The sequence below is a fragment of the Corythoichthys intestinalis genome, chromosome 13 (assembly GCF_030265065.1).
Source record: "Corythoichthys intestinalis isolate RoL2023-P3 chromosome 13, ASM3026506v1, whole genome shotgun sequence".
Lineage (NCBI taxonomy): Eukaryota > Metazoa > Chordata > Actinopteri > Syngnathiformes > Syngnathidae > Corythoichthys > Corythoichthys intestinalis.
Genome location: NC_080407.1, coordinates 54,176,003 through 54,193,717, shown reverse-complemented (window position 1 = coordinate 54,193,717; position 17,715 = coordinate 54,176,003). Strand labels below are relative to the sequence as shown.

The 17,715-nt window shown below is 48.9% G+C and overlaps 1 protein-coding gene across 6 annotated transcripts; it reads right to left on the bottom strand.

The window, feature by feature from the left end:
• Positions 1-1,855: 1,855 nt before the first annotated feature.
• On the bottom strand, positions 1,856-17,371 carry znf219 (zinc finger protein 219). Of its 6 annotated transcripts, none has more exons than XM_057856167.1 (6): positions 17,307-17,371; positions 17,154-17,237; positions 8,582-8,653; positions 6,522-8,517; positions 6,293-6,445; positions 1,856-6,206 (listed from the first exon to the last, which is right to left on the bottom strand). In XM_057856167.1, exons 4-6 carry the CDS (start codon positions 8,503-8,505, stop codon positions 5,209-5,211), a joined length of 3,135 nt encoding a protein of 1,044 aa, XP_057712150.1. In that variant the 5' UTR covers positions 8,506-8,517; positions 8,582-8,653; positions 17,154-17,237; positions 17,307-17,371; the 3' UTR covers positions 1,856-5,208. The 6 variants fall into 6 exon arrangements, with proteins under 6 accessions (XP_057712150.1, XP_057712151.1, XP_057712149.1 ...); XM_057856168.1 differs by having other exon boundaries at positions 17,157-17,237; XM_057856166.1 differs by lacking the exons at positions 17,154-17,237; positions 17,307-17,371 and adding exons at positions 8,731-8,863; positions 12,430-13,091.
• Between the last annotated feature and the right edge of the window lie 344 nt (positions 17,372-17,715).

Below are 17,715 nucleotides of genomic sequence, written 5' to 3'. Positions count from 1 at the left end.
TAGAGGACGCCATTGCGTCAAAAATACATAACGTCAAACAAGCGAAAATACACTGAGCCCCGAAAGTAGTAGTTCTTAAAGCAACACGAGGTAACTTTTCAACCTTTGTGAAATATTTTCATAACATTTCTGATGATAAATCGACTGAATAGTTGAATGACACCTCTTTTATATCTTGAGCGAGTCTGTATCACTCTCACCGGCATTAAAGTGCCTACGACAGGATAAAAAAAAGTCTTAAATAGCATTATTATGTGAATTAGAATCATATTTAGAGACGATTTGACTATATGCAACAATTTGGCAAAGTGCAGATGGCGAGAAATTAGTCTTTTAATCTGCCGTTTAGCCACGCCTACCATTATAGGGCTCCAGCGTCCCCAACATACATCAGCAGGGTCATAGTTTCATCTAATTATGGCATGACACTGTAATGGGCATTAATGAATGCTTATGACAGATGACATTAAATGTCATCTGGCAAATTATGTCACTAACTCCATTTATGTCCAACTTTGATCTTGGAACAACTGGAACAGTAACTGAAGAAATAATTAGCACAGAACATGAATTTTGATTGTTATTTACATTTGTAGTGCTGCAATGCATTCTAGGAGGCATGTTGGTCAACAACAGTGTAGACAGCAGGTGTGCCAATTGATTCAAAGCTTCATAGAGGTTCACTTTAACACTATCATGGGCATAACTGAATGCTAATGACAGATGTCATTAAGTGTTGTCCGGCAAATTATGTCACTGACTCCATTTATGTCCAGCTTGGATCTTTTACATCTATTCAAAAGTGAGATCATTTGCCAGATAACACTAAATGGCATCTGTAATAAGCATTCATTAATGCTCATGACAGGGTCATGTCATAATTATGATTGTATAATGACAGTCTTATGGCGCCACTGTCAGTGTTTCTAAATACCATAACTTTAATGAAACAACTGGAACAGTAACTGAAGAAATAATTCGCACAGAACATGAAGACGGTACACAAGAAAGCCCGACCGTCTCATCAGACCATAGGACATGGTTCCAGTAATCCATGTGCTTTGTTGACATGTCTTCAGCAAACTGTTTGCGGGCTTTCTTGTGTCCCGTCTTCAGAAGAGGCTTCCTCCTGGGGTGACAGCCATGCACACCAATTTGATGTAGAGTGCGGCGTATGGTCTGAGCACTAACAGGCTGACCCCCCACTTCTTCAATCTCTGCAGCAATGCTGACGGTACTCCTGTAACGAGTCACATGACATTTTGGAGGGAAAATGACAAGCAGTACTCAATTTGGACATTTAGGGATGTAGTTTCTAAGAGGCGTGGATATTAATGGCTATATTTTGAGTTATTTTGAGGGGAAAAATTAACTCTACTGTATAAGCTGCACACAGACTACTTTTCATTGTGTCAAAGTGTCATTTTGTCGGTGTTGTCCCATGAATGATATACGTAAATATCTGCAGAAATGCGAGGGGTGTACTCATTTTTGTGATACACTGTAGATGGGAACTTGCTGGTGCGCACCAGATAGTTTTGTAGTGCGCACCACATACTATCTGTTCTTGCTGAGCCACAGTAAGGCTGGAGTAAAGGGAATTTAGGAACAGATTGTTTCTGGTGCACACCTGATAGTTTCTTGTGTGCACCACATACTATCTGGTGCGGACCAGATGTTTTAAATGTATTTTTTTTTTCTGTTGATGTCCCTTTTGGGGCTCCGTAAAAAGTAACATTTGTTGTCAGCTTTCATTTCTTCAACCTGGATTGAATCTGTTTTTTTTCCATACCTACTTTCAACCATATCAGCCAGAAAATGGACTTGGTATAGTTAACAAAAACACAATCAATCATGTCATCTAAATGTTTATTAGTTTTTTTGTTGTTGATCATATTAGTCACGACTAGAGTATGTTAGATGACTCTGTCCCCGCTGCAATGGCGGTCGACTACACAAGAGCGCAATTCCGGCGCCGTCTTCCAAAAACCGTTGATTGCGGGAGTGTTTTCTTTTGCCAATTCAGTGTCGGGCGCATCACCACACATTCAAAACTAGCTCCTTTCAACGCCCAGCTAACAAATGGATTGGCGGACCGGTTGAAGTAAGGAACGGTCGCTCGGGTTTGCGCTCTCTCTCTCTTTAAAAAAAAACAAAACTAACAGAAACAAAACAGCGACACCTCTAAGATAGCTAGCTGTACAACATTCAACAAGAATTGTCTTTTCAAGCACAGGAGCATGTTTCAAACATGCCGGACACACACACATACACGCAAGTCCAATAAAGGCCTCGAGACCAGAAACGGACGGTAAGAGCGACGGGGAACAGGAGCTGATTGGTCTCCGTCTAGTTTTAGTGTCTCGTCGGACAGATTTTAGCCAGATTAAATCCGGCCGCGGGTTTTAAACCCTTGGTGCTGGCTTTAACGTCTGCCAGAGATGGACTCAAGTCACACATGTACAGTGGGGAAAACAAGTATTTAGTCAACCACCAATTGTGCAAGTTCTCCTACTTGAAAAGAAACCTGTTTTAACTCATTATCGGTATAAAAGACACCTGTCCTCAACCTCAGTCAGTCACACTCCAAACTCCACTACGGCCAAGACCAAAGAGCTGTCGAGGGACACCAGAGACAAAATTGTAGACCTGCACCAGGCTGGGAAGACTGAATCTGCAAATATTAAAACGCTTAGTGTAAAGAAATCAACTGTGGGACCAATTATTAGAAAATGGAAGACATACAAGATCACTGATAATCTCCCTCGATCTGGGTCTCCATGAAAGATCTCACCTCGTGGCGTCAAAATGATAACAAGAACGGTGAGCAAAAATCCCAGAACCACACGGGGGGACCTAGTGAATGACCTACAGAGAGCTGGGACCACAGTAACAAAGGCTACTATCAGTAACGCAATGCGCCGCCAGGGACTCAAATCCTGCACTGCCAGACGTGTCCCCCTGCTGAAGCCAATACACGTCCAGGTCCGTCTACGGTTCGCTGGAGACCATTTGGATGATCCAGAAGAGGACTGGGAGAATGTGTTACAGTCAGATGAAACCCAAATAGAACTTTTTGGTAGAAACACAGGTTCTAGTGTTTGGAGGAGAAAGAATACTGAATTGCATCCCAAGAACACCATACCCACTGTGAAACATGGGGGTGGAAACATCATGCTTTCGGGCTGTTTTTCTGCAAAGGGACCAGGACGACTGATCCGTGTAAAGGAAAGAATGAATGGGGCCATGTATCGAGAGATTTTGAGTGAAAATCTCCTTCCATCAGCAAGGGCATTGAAGATGAGACGTGGCTGGGTCTTTCAGCATGAAAATGAGCCCAAACACACAGCCAGGGCAACAAAGGCTTCGTAAGAAGCTGATGGGGGAAAATATTATGTGATGCCTTAACATTAGCACATTATACCTTTGTGATGTATGATTGCCTCTATGACCTAGATTGTAACAACTTCTCCTTGTTTCTACTTCGACGCCTCTTATTGTTTTTCACCCTGGGTTCCATAGTTAGAAGGGAATCTCACGAGATAACTTGTCTTGCACCATAGTATTGTTTTTTACGCGCTTGGGTTCCATAGTTAGGAGGGAATCTCACGAGATAACTTGTTTTGCACCATAGTACGCGCTTGAGTTCCATAGTTAGGAGGGAATCTCACAAGATAACTTAAATAAACGTTCTACTTTAACCGCTGGGAGCCTCAACGGGGGGGAATCTCATACCCTTGGGGGGGGGGGGGTCTCACGAGTTCGGGTGGTGCGTTTTCGTGGGGGCGAGGAGTGGCCACCCGCGTCCCCGCGTCAGAAGTGCCTATAAGAGTCGGGGATTCCCCAACCCCCCCGAAGTCTGCCAGAGAATTACGTACGGGTCGCTTGGCTTTGTTCCTTTGCCGCTTTGCCGGAGCGTTGGCTCCCCGCTCATTTGTCAACGGTAACCGATTTTCATTGTTAAGGAACAGTTTGTTGTGCTGTAACGTAAGGCGGGGATTCTGGGATTGACAAACTAGATCTAATGTCATCGTTACCACTTGTGTTTTGCTTGTTTTTTGCTTGCCTTTGTGGGATTGTAATCAGTAAATCTAATTTATTCTGCCTTTTCTAATCAATAAACACTGTCTATTGAGCAAAAGTGTGTTGGTTGCTGACTCACCGCGAACCCGGAAATTTGGGAAAACAAGCACTTTAAGGTCCTGGAGTGGCCTAGCCAGTCTCCAGATCTCAACCCCATAGAAAATCTGTGGAGGGAGTTGAAAGTTGCCCAACGACACCCCCAAAACATCACTGCTCTAGAAGAGATCTGCATGGAGGAGTGGGCCAAAATACCAGCAATGTGATTTTCTGTTTTTTTTTTCCCCCACATTCTATCTCTCATGGTTGAGGTTTACCCATGTTGACAATTACAGGCCTAATATTTTCAAGTGGGAGAACTTGCACAATTAGTGGTTGACTAAATACTTATTTGCCCCACTGTAAGTTGGGTCTTCGTAAAGACAGAAGACGAACCCGGTCAGATCGCGATATTTCGATCGAGTCAAGTTTCAAGTCTTAGGTCGAGTCAAGTCATCAAAACATCCGTCATTCTCCTCTGGTCCAAGTGGCAATGACTCAAGTCCCCAACTCTGGGGTCTGCTTTGGCAGAAAGGGCAGACGGGAAGTTGTACAAAACAGACCAAGAAGTGCTTGAAACAGAAGGCACGGTGGGATCGACGCCCGTCGGGGGCATCCAGTCCGAGATCGGCTTCCGCGGCCGTACATTCCCGCCGAAACGCTCTTCATCACTGCAGACCGGGAGCCGATCCGTCGTCATCGAGAAAAAGAACATTTGGTCCACTAAAAGAAGAACGAGTTGCACAGTGCTGCTTTAAGGACATTCAGCTCACAAACATCAAAATCTTTTTCCGACCAAACAAACACCATTAAAAAGCTTATTTTCTTTTTTTTCCTCTTCTGGTAAACGCTACACTTTCTACTGGGAAGTTTTAGACTTAGCTAGTCTTTTCAGCGTCGCCGCTAACTTTCCGCATTCAAATGTTTAAACCGCTGGTCCAAAGAGACAAAACTACCACGACAATCACAGAAAACCACGCTGTAGTCCAGACGTGGAGCACTTTTGCTGGAATGCTTGTTGAACTCAGAAATTAGTTTTGGAAAAATAGAGTTTATAAAGTCTTAAATGTGCAGGTGTCCACAGCTGATTTATTCCGCGGGGATGTCAGTCTCATGTCGGCCCTCGGGGTCACTGCTGCACTCCTCCTCTTCTTCTTGCGCTTCATCATCCCCCCCTGACTCGCTTTGAAGGGCCGGACCGTCGCTTAAAGCCTGCTCAGAGTACGGCGTGTCACCACGGTACTCCGGAAGGACTCCGTTGGGGGTCCACGTCTGGTATAAGGAGCTTTCCGCCTCCCCCGCTTGGGAATTGTCTGCCTGCCCCCAAATCCCAAGGAAGTCGGACCGGCGGCAAGATCCGGCATCCCTCAGAGCCCCGTCCTCGTTCTCGTCAGCACTCAAAGAGCTCATTTTGCGTCGGGTTTTAGCGCCGTGGTTGACCTGGAGATGCATGGTCATGAGCTCGGCTGAGGATGTCCGAAACGGACAGTCCAAACACTTCTTCAGTTTGACGTCCCCTCCTTCTTCTCCTTCTTCCTCTGACCCTCCAAGGAATGTCGTGGGACGGCGGGACAAATCGAGCGGTTCAAAGGTGCCTGTTGGACCAGGGGTGGCTGACGCTGTTTTGTCGCCGGCCACCACCATCCGGTTGGTGGTGAGTGGCTTCCGGCGGGAAACCTTGAGGACTTTTGGAGGCGGAGACTCCCTAGTCCACGCTCCTTCCATACCACCGGGGTAGAAGGCCCCCACCACACCCGACAGATAGGGGTAATGTGTCTCTGTATCATCCCTTAAAGAGGTAAGGGCTCCTTGACCGTCCCGATGCTCCTGCTGCTGCGGAAGCCCGAGAAGCCAAGTTCGCTGGCTCGCACCGGACGCGGCACCATCTGGACGGGCTTTAGGATCGCTTTGTGATCGGCGCTGCTTAGCAGAGGTCAGACCGTTGATGGCGGCGGCAAGTCCACCCGCAGACGCGGCGGAGCCAGGCATGTTGCGTTGTTCCCTGTGGTGCCGCTGAAGGTGGTATTTGAGCGAGCCCGACTGTGTGCCGGCGTAGTCACAATGGGGGCACTTGTAGGGTCTCTCACCTTGACAAAACAACACCAAAAATTAAATGCATCATTTGTAGTGAAACACTGGTAAGGCAGGGGGCAGGTTAGGGCTATAAGCCTACCTGTGTGGACTCTCAAGTGCACTTTGAGGTGATGGGATGAGCGGAAGGCTTTACCGCAGTAGGGACAATCCTTAATCCCGCGACCGCGGACGCGCTCTCGACTGCTGGGAAGTGAAGCCGCAGCGGACAGTGCTGCCATGGTCCCATTCTCTCCTGTAAATGGGCACAAACAAACATGATGAGGGCAAGCAGGGAGCAAAGACAAGTGATGCTAGGGGAAGAGACTGACCTTTGAAGCTTGACAGAACAGGGGGAAAGCTGGTCACCGCAGCTTGCGGCACTTTGGACTCCTGCCTCAGTTCACCTCCGGCTTGGCTAGGGTTGCACATTCCGTCCGTCTCACCTGCAGCGCCTTCCTTTTGAGTCTTGTGAGCATGAACACGAGCGTGAACAAGCACCTGCTGGAGGCTGTGGAAGAGCTTTCCACAGTCGGGGCACTCCCACGACCCATCGGCTGCACGAGAAGCTCCTCTAGGATCCGCAAGGTCAGAATAGGTTCTGACCGGGTCCGCTTCTGTTCCCAGAGTCTGGGTGACACTGGTATGGCGAGCCCTGTCTCGTTCTCTCTGTTGTTGCTGCTGCTCCTGCTGAGCCGCAGCAAGGCTACGCGCCACCAGCTGCCACCAGGGGGCTTGCTCCCGTCCTTCCACGGTGCATCTTTGCTCTGACCTCTCTCTTCCAGCCTCCCCACCTTCGGCGCTCACAGGGCCACCGCCATTTCCCCTCTCGGCCACCTGGGCCACGGCTTGGAGTCTTTTCGTGCAACTAGCCCCACCGCTGTCGCCAGGAAGGCTTAAGTAGCCCAGGATGGCCGACTTACTAGAAGATGTCCGTATTCTGCTTGAGGTTTCTTTCTCTGGTCTCTTTTGCACTGCTCTGCCAGGGCTTTGCTGAGCAACAAGAAGGCTGGAGTAGAGGGCATTTAGGGACAGGTGACCTGCAGAGACTTTGGCCTGCAAATCAGTGTCGGCGCTTCCTAAACCAGCTTTGAGACCAAGCTTGTTGAGGTGTACTTTCATGTGGTTTTTGAGGAACCATGGCTCCTTGAAGCCACGCCCGCACACCTGGCACTTGTGGTCCAAAGAGTCCTTGTGCTTGCGCATGTGTCCCTTGAGGAACCACGACTGAGTAAACCTCTGTCCACACGTATCGCAGCGGAATGCCGGCAATGAGGACGATCCCGACGCTTTAGTGGCGGGTGAGGTTTGGGCGGCCTCCAAGGGGTTGCTGACCGACCTGGAATCGGAGAAGGCTGAAGCTAAAGCGGGACCTTGCGGAGAGGGGTGGCACTCCTGCAGATGGGATGCCAAGGATCCTTCCTGGTTGGCAGAGAAAGGACAAAGTGTGCATTTGTACGGATTGTGGAGGATTCGCACGTGGCGCGCCAACTCGGAAGCCGTGCGAAATTTCCCTTTGCAGGCGTGGCATCGGAAAGTGGGCGGCGCAGGAGGGGATGCCGTCCAAAGAGCGAGATCTTCATTTAGCACGGGACTCAATCTTGTGTGGTTCTTTTCCAATTCTGTACCTTTGAGTTCATCCTCTTCTTCCTCATCTGCCTCTTCTCCCTCTTGAAAAGTGTTTGCAATATTTCCGCTCACTGAATAGTTTCTTTGTATCTCCCTCTGCTCTTTTTTGTTTTGTTGGACTCTGAGATTCTGTTTGAGAGGCGCCGAAGGGACGGAAGTCCGACAGTGCGACGAGGCTTGGCGATGTCGGTCCAAACTGTGGGCTCTGGCGTGAAGGGACAAAATACTTTGGAATCGGAATCTCTTCCCGCAGACATGACAGGAGAACCGGAGCGACGGCCCCGACGCCGTCCCTCCACCTCCAGGTGCCGCCCTGCCGAAAGCGTCCCTCTGGAAAAGCTGAAGGTCCAGCTCGTCATCGCAGCTTTCGCCAGCTCCGGAAGACAGGGCGAACTCCAGCGCTCCAATGCCGAGAGGGGGTGCCGAGGGCGTCATGGAAGAGTCCAAACTCGGACCGTGTCCCGGTTGTGCTCCAGGGAAAAGAGCCACAGCTGGGGTAGGGGATGGAAGAGCTTCACCGTTCTGTTGGTCATCTCCCTGACCCTTGGGGTCCTCCTCAGCAGGGGGTGACGCTATAAGACGGGGGCACGGCCCCACATTGGGACCATTGTGGGAAGATTCAGGACTTTTGGGGTGGGGCGGCGGCTCAGGGGTACAGGGCAACACCAATTCTGATGGGGAATCCATCCTCTGCTTTGACTAGACAACACAAATGCAAGCATTAGCGCGCCCCCAAATCAGCGTGGCGGTCTGAAGGAATTACCAGGCGGGTATGCGGCGTTAGGCCATTGTCCAGGGTCTCGGCCGGTAGGGGTGCAACTCCTCCCTCAATCCCCTGCGTAGAAAGTTCAAGAGAATATCAATGAAATAAAGAGAACACTTAAAGTGACAGTGCTGCATAACGTCACGAACCGTTCATCATTCTTTGATTCATCACACTTAGCTTTGTGTTTCACTGTCCACATGCTTTTGTGTAACAACAGGTGTGCACCTGTTACACGCACATGCTGGTTAACATGCACGTGTCTCTCTGTTTAGATGTTGACTGTAACAAACAGGAAGGGACAAATTTTTTGACTTCTCTATACGCCCTTCCGGTGTGCTGACATGCACAAACACACGATATTTATGAAGCGCGGGTGTGGTGCCTTCAAATGCTAGATGCACACTTGATTGTGCATGAATTGTGTTACTACACGAGGTCGCCGCCGCACAATGTGTGTGTGCGGGAGATTGTTCCACAGCCAGATGACATTTTAGCTGAGCTGTGAGTCACAGGGATATCAGTGCACACAGGTTCATCCTCAATGATTGTTGGCTCGCTCCTGTCTGTCTTTCTCAGCTTCTTCCCATCCCCCCTCCTCTTCTGGTCTCTCGCCCGCTTCCTCCCTCCCTCCGTCTGTCTATTATTCACTAATTTTCTTTCATTCTCTGCCCCCTGCCCCGGCCCCCCTCACTCCCCCCGTCCTGCAGTGCTGTGGCTTGGCGCCGTGCCAGGGAATGCTGATATCAGCTGGTAGATTGGAGGCTGCCAACATGGCGAAGAGCAAAGGAGCCCAGGCGCAAGAGAAAGAAAACACACGGCGCCCTTACAATAGATATCAAGCCAAACCTGCCCTGTGTGTGCGCATCTCTACTCGGCAGCTAAATGTATCTCTGGCCTTTTCATAAGAATAAGGCCTTGTTCCGCCATGACAGATCTTGTCATCGCGGTGCCACGGCGCAACACCTTGGAAATGCAAGGAAACACTTCCGAACCAAGCAGCACAGTGTCCCGTAACTCTAAAACTAAAGGCCTTAGAACCTCATCTCCAGAAATTCCTCCACTTTGGGGACGTTAAGTCCGTGTACAGCTGTACAGCAGCAGGTTGTGACAAAGTACCAAAAAAAAAATCGGTTGTGCGAGCCAAAAATCACGATTATCTTTTGCGTTGGATCTCAGAAGGATGTTTTGTTAACAGGAACTAACTACGAATCTTTTGGTTAATCTGTGCACAATGTTAGCATAGCTTTGCAACTGCTGTCTTGCATTGGGTGATTTGTGCTAAGTTTTCTAAATCGGTAGTGTGCATAATTAAATCCGATTTGACTTTGGTGCTTTTGAGTCTTGACTTCAGTACAGAAGTTCAATGAAGAAGGGTTAGGGTGCGTACCATTGTCCAGGTAGGATCAGCGGGGTGCCACCTAACGAGGCCAACGGCGGGCAAGAATTGGGCCCATGAGGCACGTTTGCGTCGACCTCAAATGAAGATTTGACTCGTGATGACTAAGGGCTCAAAAAGGCAGCTTCATTCAATGCACAAATATTTGTGCTGAGTCACACTTTGTAAAGCTGCCGCCTGAATATCCGCGTGGGGGTGTCGATTTGTTGTCATTGTATAAGTATCTGGAGTTGATCCTACAGTGCAGGTTAGCGCATGTCTGTGCTCTACAGCCTCTTCTGACATGCCAAAGCAGGAATTCTTTCCTTGTGCCCAACGGAAGCCCACCAAAGGCTCTGTGAAGGTGGTCAGCAAAAGTCCTCAATGTGTGTTGGACACGTTTTGTGGGCCGTCTTTGGAAAGTAAAACTTTCCCGCGGTACAACCTTGGTTGGGAAGCGTGATGTTGAATTCAGTTTTGAAAAGGAAGACAAGAGAACATGTGACCTTATCTGGTGACCTTATCACTCAAGGTCAGCAAAAGTGGTAAGACTTTCCTTAGAGGCAAAGCTATTTGGCGGACTTTTATTTTGCTGCAGTGACTTTTTCTGGAGGCGTCTTTGTGACTGGCCACTCAAGTGGACACAAGGAACCACCAGGACAGATCGCCAACCAGCCGTGACAAGGAGGATCTGGCATTGACCCCGTGACCTTATAACTCAAGGGTAGCAAAAGTTAGGTGCTATGACGCGGACCTTCATTTTACTGCTGGAACTTTTTCCGGTGGAGTCTTTTTGATTGGCAACTGTTGAGTGGACTCAAGGAACAAGAAACCACCTGGACAGACCGCCGGCCAGTCGGTGCTTAGTCTTTCCCAAGAGAGAAAGCTATTGGGTGGACCTTCATTGTGCTGCTGCATGGGACTTTTTTCTAGAGGCATCTTTTTGATTGGTCACTGTCAAGTGGACTCAAGGAACAAGGAACCACCAGGACAGATCGCCGAGCAGCAGAGACAAGGAGCATTTGGCATTGACCCCGTGACCTTTTCACTCAAGCTCGGCAAAAGTGCTAAGACTTTCCCAAGAAGCAAAGCTATGGTTTGACCTTAATCTGCTGCGGTGACTTTTTTCTGGTGCCGTTTTTTTGATTGGCCACTGTCGAGTGACTCAAGGAACCACATGGAAAGACTGCCGACCAGCTGTGACAAAAAGCATCTGGCATTGACCCCGTGACCATATCACTCAAGGTTCTCAAAAGTTAGGTGCTGTGAGGCAGACACTCATTTTGCTGCTGTGACTTTTCTCTGGAGGCGTATTTTTGGCCACTGTCGAGTGGACTCAAGAAACCACCGGGACAGACCGCCGGCCAGCAGTGTCAAGGAGCATTTGGCATTTACCCCGTGACCTTATCACTCAAGGTTAGCAAACGATAGATGCTATAAGGTGGACCTTCAGTGGGACGTTTTTCTGGAGGTGTCTTTTTGTTCGGCCACTGTTGAGTGAACTCAAGGCACAAGGAACCACAAGTTGAGACCACTGGCCAGCCATGACAAACAGTCTCTTGCATTGACCCCGTGACCTTATCACTCAAGTTTAGCAAAAGTTAGGTGCTTTGAGATGACCTTAATTTTGCTGCTGGGACTTTTCTCTGGTGGCGACTTTTTGATTGGCCACTGTTGAGTGGACTCAAGGAACCACATGGACAAACTGCCGGCCAGCCGTGACAAACAGCATCTGGCACTGACCCCTTGACATTATCACTCAAGGTCAGCAAAAGTATAGGTGATCAGACTTTCCCAAGAGGGAAAGGTTTTTGGGGCGGACCTTCATTTTGCTGCTGGGACTTTTTCTAGAGGCGCCTTTTTGATTAGCCTTTGTCGAGTGGACTCCAGGAATCACATGGACAGACCCGCTGGCCAGCCATGACAAAAAGCATCTGGCATTGACCCTGTGACATTTTCACTCAAGGTCAGGTAAAGTTAGGTGCTTATACTTTCCCAAGAAGGAAAGCTGTGAGGCGGACCTTCATTTTGCTGCTGCATCTTTTTGATTGGCCACTGTCAAGTGGACTCAACCACAAGGAAGCACCTGGATTGCCCGCCGACCAGCCGTGACAAGGAGCATCTGGCATTGACCCCGTGACCTTATCACTCAAGGTCAGCAAAAGTTAGGTGCTGAGACTCTCCCAAGAGGGAAAGCTATGGGGCGGACCTTCATTTTTCTGCTGGGACTTTTTTTCTAGAGCCGTCTCTTTGATTGGCCACTGTCGAGTGGACTCAAGGAACAAGGAACCACCTGGACAGACCGCCGACCAGCCGGGACAAAGGCAACGCATAGAGGCCGTCTTAACAAATAGAAAGACATCATTGACGGCTTTGTCAAGACCCCAGCTTGCCTCAATACACTCAAACACATCCAAAAGACAAAAAAAAAAAAAAAAGAGTGAATCGGGAAAAGGTAGTCAGAGCTCACGTGAGCGTTCCTCTCCGGAGAAACTCGGTGCTGAATACGCGACAGGACGTGAAAACATTTTGACAAAATGAGCACCAGTCATGTGAGCGTCTAGCGGCTCCATTTTGTTCCCCAAATGTTCCAGGGCAGGGAAGCAGGAAGAAGAAGGAAGAGGAGAGCCGTCACGGATCTCATCTGCCAATCAAACAACAAATAATTGGACGTTCCGCACGCACGCGCGCACACTTCTTTTTTCGTCCGGAACAATCGGATGACGGCGCGCGTGTATGTGCGCGCGCCCTGCCTGCCTGCCACCGCAACAAAAGGCTGATTGGCGCAAACGTGCGCGCAACTTTCGCAGCGCATGCAACTTGAGCCGCTCGGTCGGTTCCGGTTCGGTCGCCGCGTGCTCGCGCAACTTGCTCAAAGTTAGCGAAGGCGACGCGCGCGCACTAAAGTCCCGTGGGACTCGCGCGTGTGCACGGACGCGAAAAGTGTTTGTTTTTTTTTTCTAGCACAAAGCAACGCGTGGACAAAAAGCGATAAGGAAAAAGCGAGAGGGCGCAAAGTGCGCGTCGAGGTGAGTGCGTGTCGGCACGCGCACGCGCGCACATACGTGAAGCCGCGCGCGTACGCGCATCCATGCACATTTATCGGCCAGCCAGCGGTGTCGGTGGTGTTGGTACTTACGCGTGAGGCGGCTCGCAGATTAATGACGCGACACGTCATGATTACGTTGAGCTTGAATTAAATACATTACGACTTGGGGGGAAATGGAAATCGGGCTTGTGTACAAGCATACGGCGGCTCCCCCCGCCCGCCCACCATCACTCTCTCTCTCTCCCTCTCTCTCTCACCCTCTCCCTCCCTCCATTCTTCAGGGTGGGGGGCTCCGTGTAGGTTGGAAATGTTAATTATGATCTCAGCACGGGCTCCATTTTACAAGAGCGTCATCCCGCCGCCCCAAATATGGCAGCTGACACCAAAAGAACAAGAACGAGGAAAAGCCAATCACTTGTCACGCCGATGGAGGTGAAGGAAGGCACAACAACTTGCTTCCTCCTGCTTTTTCTGCCGCCTTTCCAAAAAGAGCAAGTCCTGCTTTCCTACAAGCAAAAAAAATAAATAAAAAAATTCCATTACACCATTTAGATTTCATGGTTGCTTTAAATCGGGGACCCCAAAATGTCCTTATTTCACCTCCAGTTGAATCTGACACAGCTAAAATGTTTTAGATGGGATAATGTCTTTGGAAAAAATCAATCCATCAATCTTCATCTGCTCATCTGAGGAAGCTCCTTTCCTTTCCCCAGCCACTTCATCCATCTCTGACCTTGAGGCATTCCCAGGCCAGCGGGGCCTCCTCCCAGTTAGACTTGCCCTGAAGGTATTCTGATTGGATGCCCGAGCCACCTCGTCTGGCTCCTCTTGTAGACTGAACTTGAACTATGAGAAAATTTTGTCTCCAAAAGCAACACTATGTAACTTTTCAACCCTCATAAAATATTTTCATAACATTAGTGATCAGGGATGTCAACAGACTTGCAGGGGCCCGGGGACCAGAGGGGGGCAGCGGCGGGCGCGGGAAGCCAGTGGAGGTTGGGGGATCGCTCCCCTTGCCCACCCCCCGGTCACCGCGGCCCCGCTGACCGCTTCCGCACCCCTGGCTGAACCCCGCGAACCCTTTGGCGACCGCCCCCAAAACCTGGGCCGGGTGCCGACCGCGCACCCCAGTCCGACCGACCCAGCCCTTAGAGCCAATCCTTGTCCCGAAGTTACAGATCTGACTTGCCGACTTCCCTTACCCGCCTTGCTCTAACACGCCAGAGGCTGTTCACCTTGGAGACCTCCTGCAGATATGGTTACGGCCTGGCGCGAGATTTACACCCTCTCCCCCGGATTTTCAAGGGCCGGCGAGAGCTCACCGGACGCCGCCGGAACCGCAACGCTTTCCAGGGCGCGGGCCCTGGTGCGCGGGCCCCACCCGTTTACCTCTCAACGGTTTCACGCCCTGTTGAACTCTCTCTTCAAAGTTCTTTTCAACTCTCCCTTACGGTACTTGTCGACTATCGGTCTTGTGCCGGTGTTTAGCCTTAGATGGAGTTTACCACCCACTTTGGGCTGCATTCCCAAACAACCCGACTCCGGGCTGGCGTGCCGGGGGCCGCTACCGGCCTCACACCGTCCACGGGCAGAGCCTCCATCAGAAGGACTCGGGCCCACCGGGCGGCGCCGGGCTGAGCGGCCTTCCGTACGCCTCATGTCCTGCGCCTGCCGCCAGGCAGGGATTCAGCGGTGACACAATATAAACAATTTCCATCTATTGTCCCACGAGGCTACAATACAATATAACTGAGAGTGCTATGCCTGCCTGCTAAGCAACAAAACAGTATAACCAAAGATCCTGTGCCTACCCCCTCCACATCCATGGGGTTATCAAGCCCTCAGTGATGGGTCTAGATTTTTTGACAGCAAAGTCATGTTCCACTGCTGCTCATCTGTGGTGTTTCGGTGATGGGTTTGTATTAGCGTTTGCTATAATACACACTGGGTTGTAAACTCAAGATAAATCCAGCCCCCGGACCTGAGTCATTTCAGCCTCACGCACCTGCTCCCCACAGACTGCCATATATCCCTGATCTCCCATCACCTTCTCTCTCCTCGGCTCAACACGATCAGCATGTCTTGTCATACCGCAGTTCAATAGGCTACAAACGGCTGGTGACAGACTTGAATCAGGCTTTGGTCACGGTGATCGCGAATGTAAACGCTCAGTGTTAGCAACTGTTGTTCACTTACCGACATCACCGTCCACAACCAACTCTAGCTCTAATTCTCTGGCTTCTTGTCCCCCTTTTAAAAACAATCGTTTTTTCTCGTTCACCTCTATGATCTTCATCTCTTTTTCTTTTCTACACACCCGATTTATGACGACTCCCCATGTTTAGAGTTTGTAACAATGATAGATTGTAATTTCCTGCTTCAGGGCACGTACTTAGTGTAGCCTGGAGTGCGCCAGAGTGGGGTCAAACCATTCTCTGCTAAGACAGAGGGGGTGGGCATTGTGCAAAAAAAGGAAAAAAAAATGAAATATTTAATATGTTAAAGTTTTTAAGTATATATCAAGTACAACATAATATTTAATCAGACAATGATTTAAGTAAAAAATATGTGAATGTAAAGTAAAATAAATTGTCATTCAGGGGCCCCTATGGTCCTGAGGCCCAGTACAACATACCTGGTTGTCCCCCTCCTCAAAGGGCTTGTTTGTGATGATATGTAGACGGAGAACTACTGCCATTTTGGGACTAAAAGACGCTACTTTTTTCCTTCATTTTGAATCCTGCGGTTTATTGTCCAGTGCGGTTTATTTGTTGATTTATTTGTGTTAATATGCAACACTTCATTTGACAGCGGTGTCATAAGACTGTCATAAGACTGTCCTAATTATGTCATGACACCGGCATGGGCATTACTGAATGTTTATGACAGATGACATTAAGTGTCATTTGGGAAATTATGTCACTAACTCCATTTATGTCCAGCTTGGATCTTTTACATCCATTCAAAAGTGTGATCATTTGCCGGATGACACTAAATGACATCTGTCATAAGCATTAATTGATGCTCATGACAGGGTCATGTCATAATTAGGATTGTCTAATGAGAGTCTTATGGGACCACTGTCAAAGTGTTACCAAATACCATAACTTGTTATTAATGAAACAACTGGAAGAGCAACTGAAGAAATAACTAGCACAGAACATGAATTTTGATTGTTATTTACATCTGTAGCAACATCTCGTCAACCTCTGCGACCACCTGCTGTCAACACTGTTGTTGTCCAACATGCCTCCTAGCATGCATTGCGGCGTACAGATGTTAATAACAATCCAAATTCATGTTCTGTGCTAATTATTTCTTCAGTTACTGTTCCAGTTGTTTCATTAATTGCTACTTATGGTATCTAGTAAATCTTTATTTGACAGTGGTGCCATAAGACTGTCATTAGACAATCATAATTATGACATGACACTGTCATGAGCATTAACGAATGCTTACGACAAATGTCATTTTGCGTCATCCGGCAAATTATCTCTCTTTTGAATAGATGGTAAAGATCCTAGCTTGACATAAATGGAGTGACAGCACCATAATTTGTCATAAGACCAAATGAATCACCATGAAGCTTTGCAGCCAACTGGTTCAAAGCTTCATAGTGGTTCATTTGGCTGAAAAGCTTCAAGAAGCTTCATTTGGCCGTCACTGCTGCCTTGAGGGAGACAGTCAGTCTCTGCGACCACCTGCTGTTAACACTGTTGTCGTCCAACATGCCTCCTAGCATGCATTGCAGCACTCCAAATGTTAATAACAATCAAAATTCATGTTTTGTGCTAATTATTTCTTCGGTTACTGTTCCAGTTGTTTCCTTAATTGCTAGTTGTGGTATCTGGTGACACTTTATTTGACAGTGGTGCCATAAGACTGTCATTAGACAATCATTATTATGACATGACACTGTCATCAGCATTAATGACTGCTTATAACATATGTCATTTAGTGTTATGCTGTTATATCGTCCCTATCAATGTTGAGACCAAACCTGCGCCATTGATTTTTGACCTGATGTAATCCTGTCAGAGGCCTTCACAATATATGATACCGTAAACTAATACCGCTACCCACCTAACAGTTCCACAAAGTGGGTGGGTCTGAACCTGTTTTGAACCCGCGAGCTTGCTTACCACCTTGCAAAGTCGACACGTGCGCCTAACAAGTCCAAAAGCGCCTTGTGTCCAAGGGTCCGAACGAGGGTCCAAACTCCTTCCCTGCCACACACACATGCGTACGTGAAGAAAACGAGTGCAAGCGCCAAGTTGAGCGTGCGGCGGACTTGCCTGGAGTGACGTCGGCGCGGTGGAGGCCTCGGTTTGGGGACGTGGCACATTTGCCCAGATTCCAAGCGTCGGCCGGACGAGCCATAGCGTACCGCCGAGGTGTCAGCGGACGTGGGTCTATGTGGTGTGCGTGCGTACACTGTGTATACGGCGTACGTGCGTGAATGTACAATAATGGCATGAGCCGCCGCCGCCTGTGATGTTTGATTGTTTGCTCCGCCGCAGCAGAAATGCACCAATTAATATGCAGAGAGAGCGTGAGACACACACACAAACAAGAAAAACAGCCATGAGGGAGGGAGGTGGGTGGTGGTAGTGTGGGGGGGTTGAGGGCGGGTGATGGAGAGAAAGAGGGGCAGGCGAGATGGCAGACAGGAGGGGGATGAAATGAAAGATGGGGGAGCTTGCA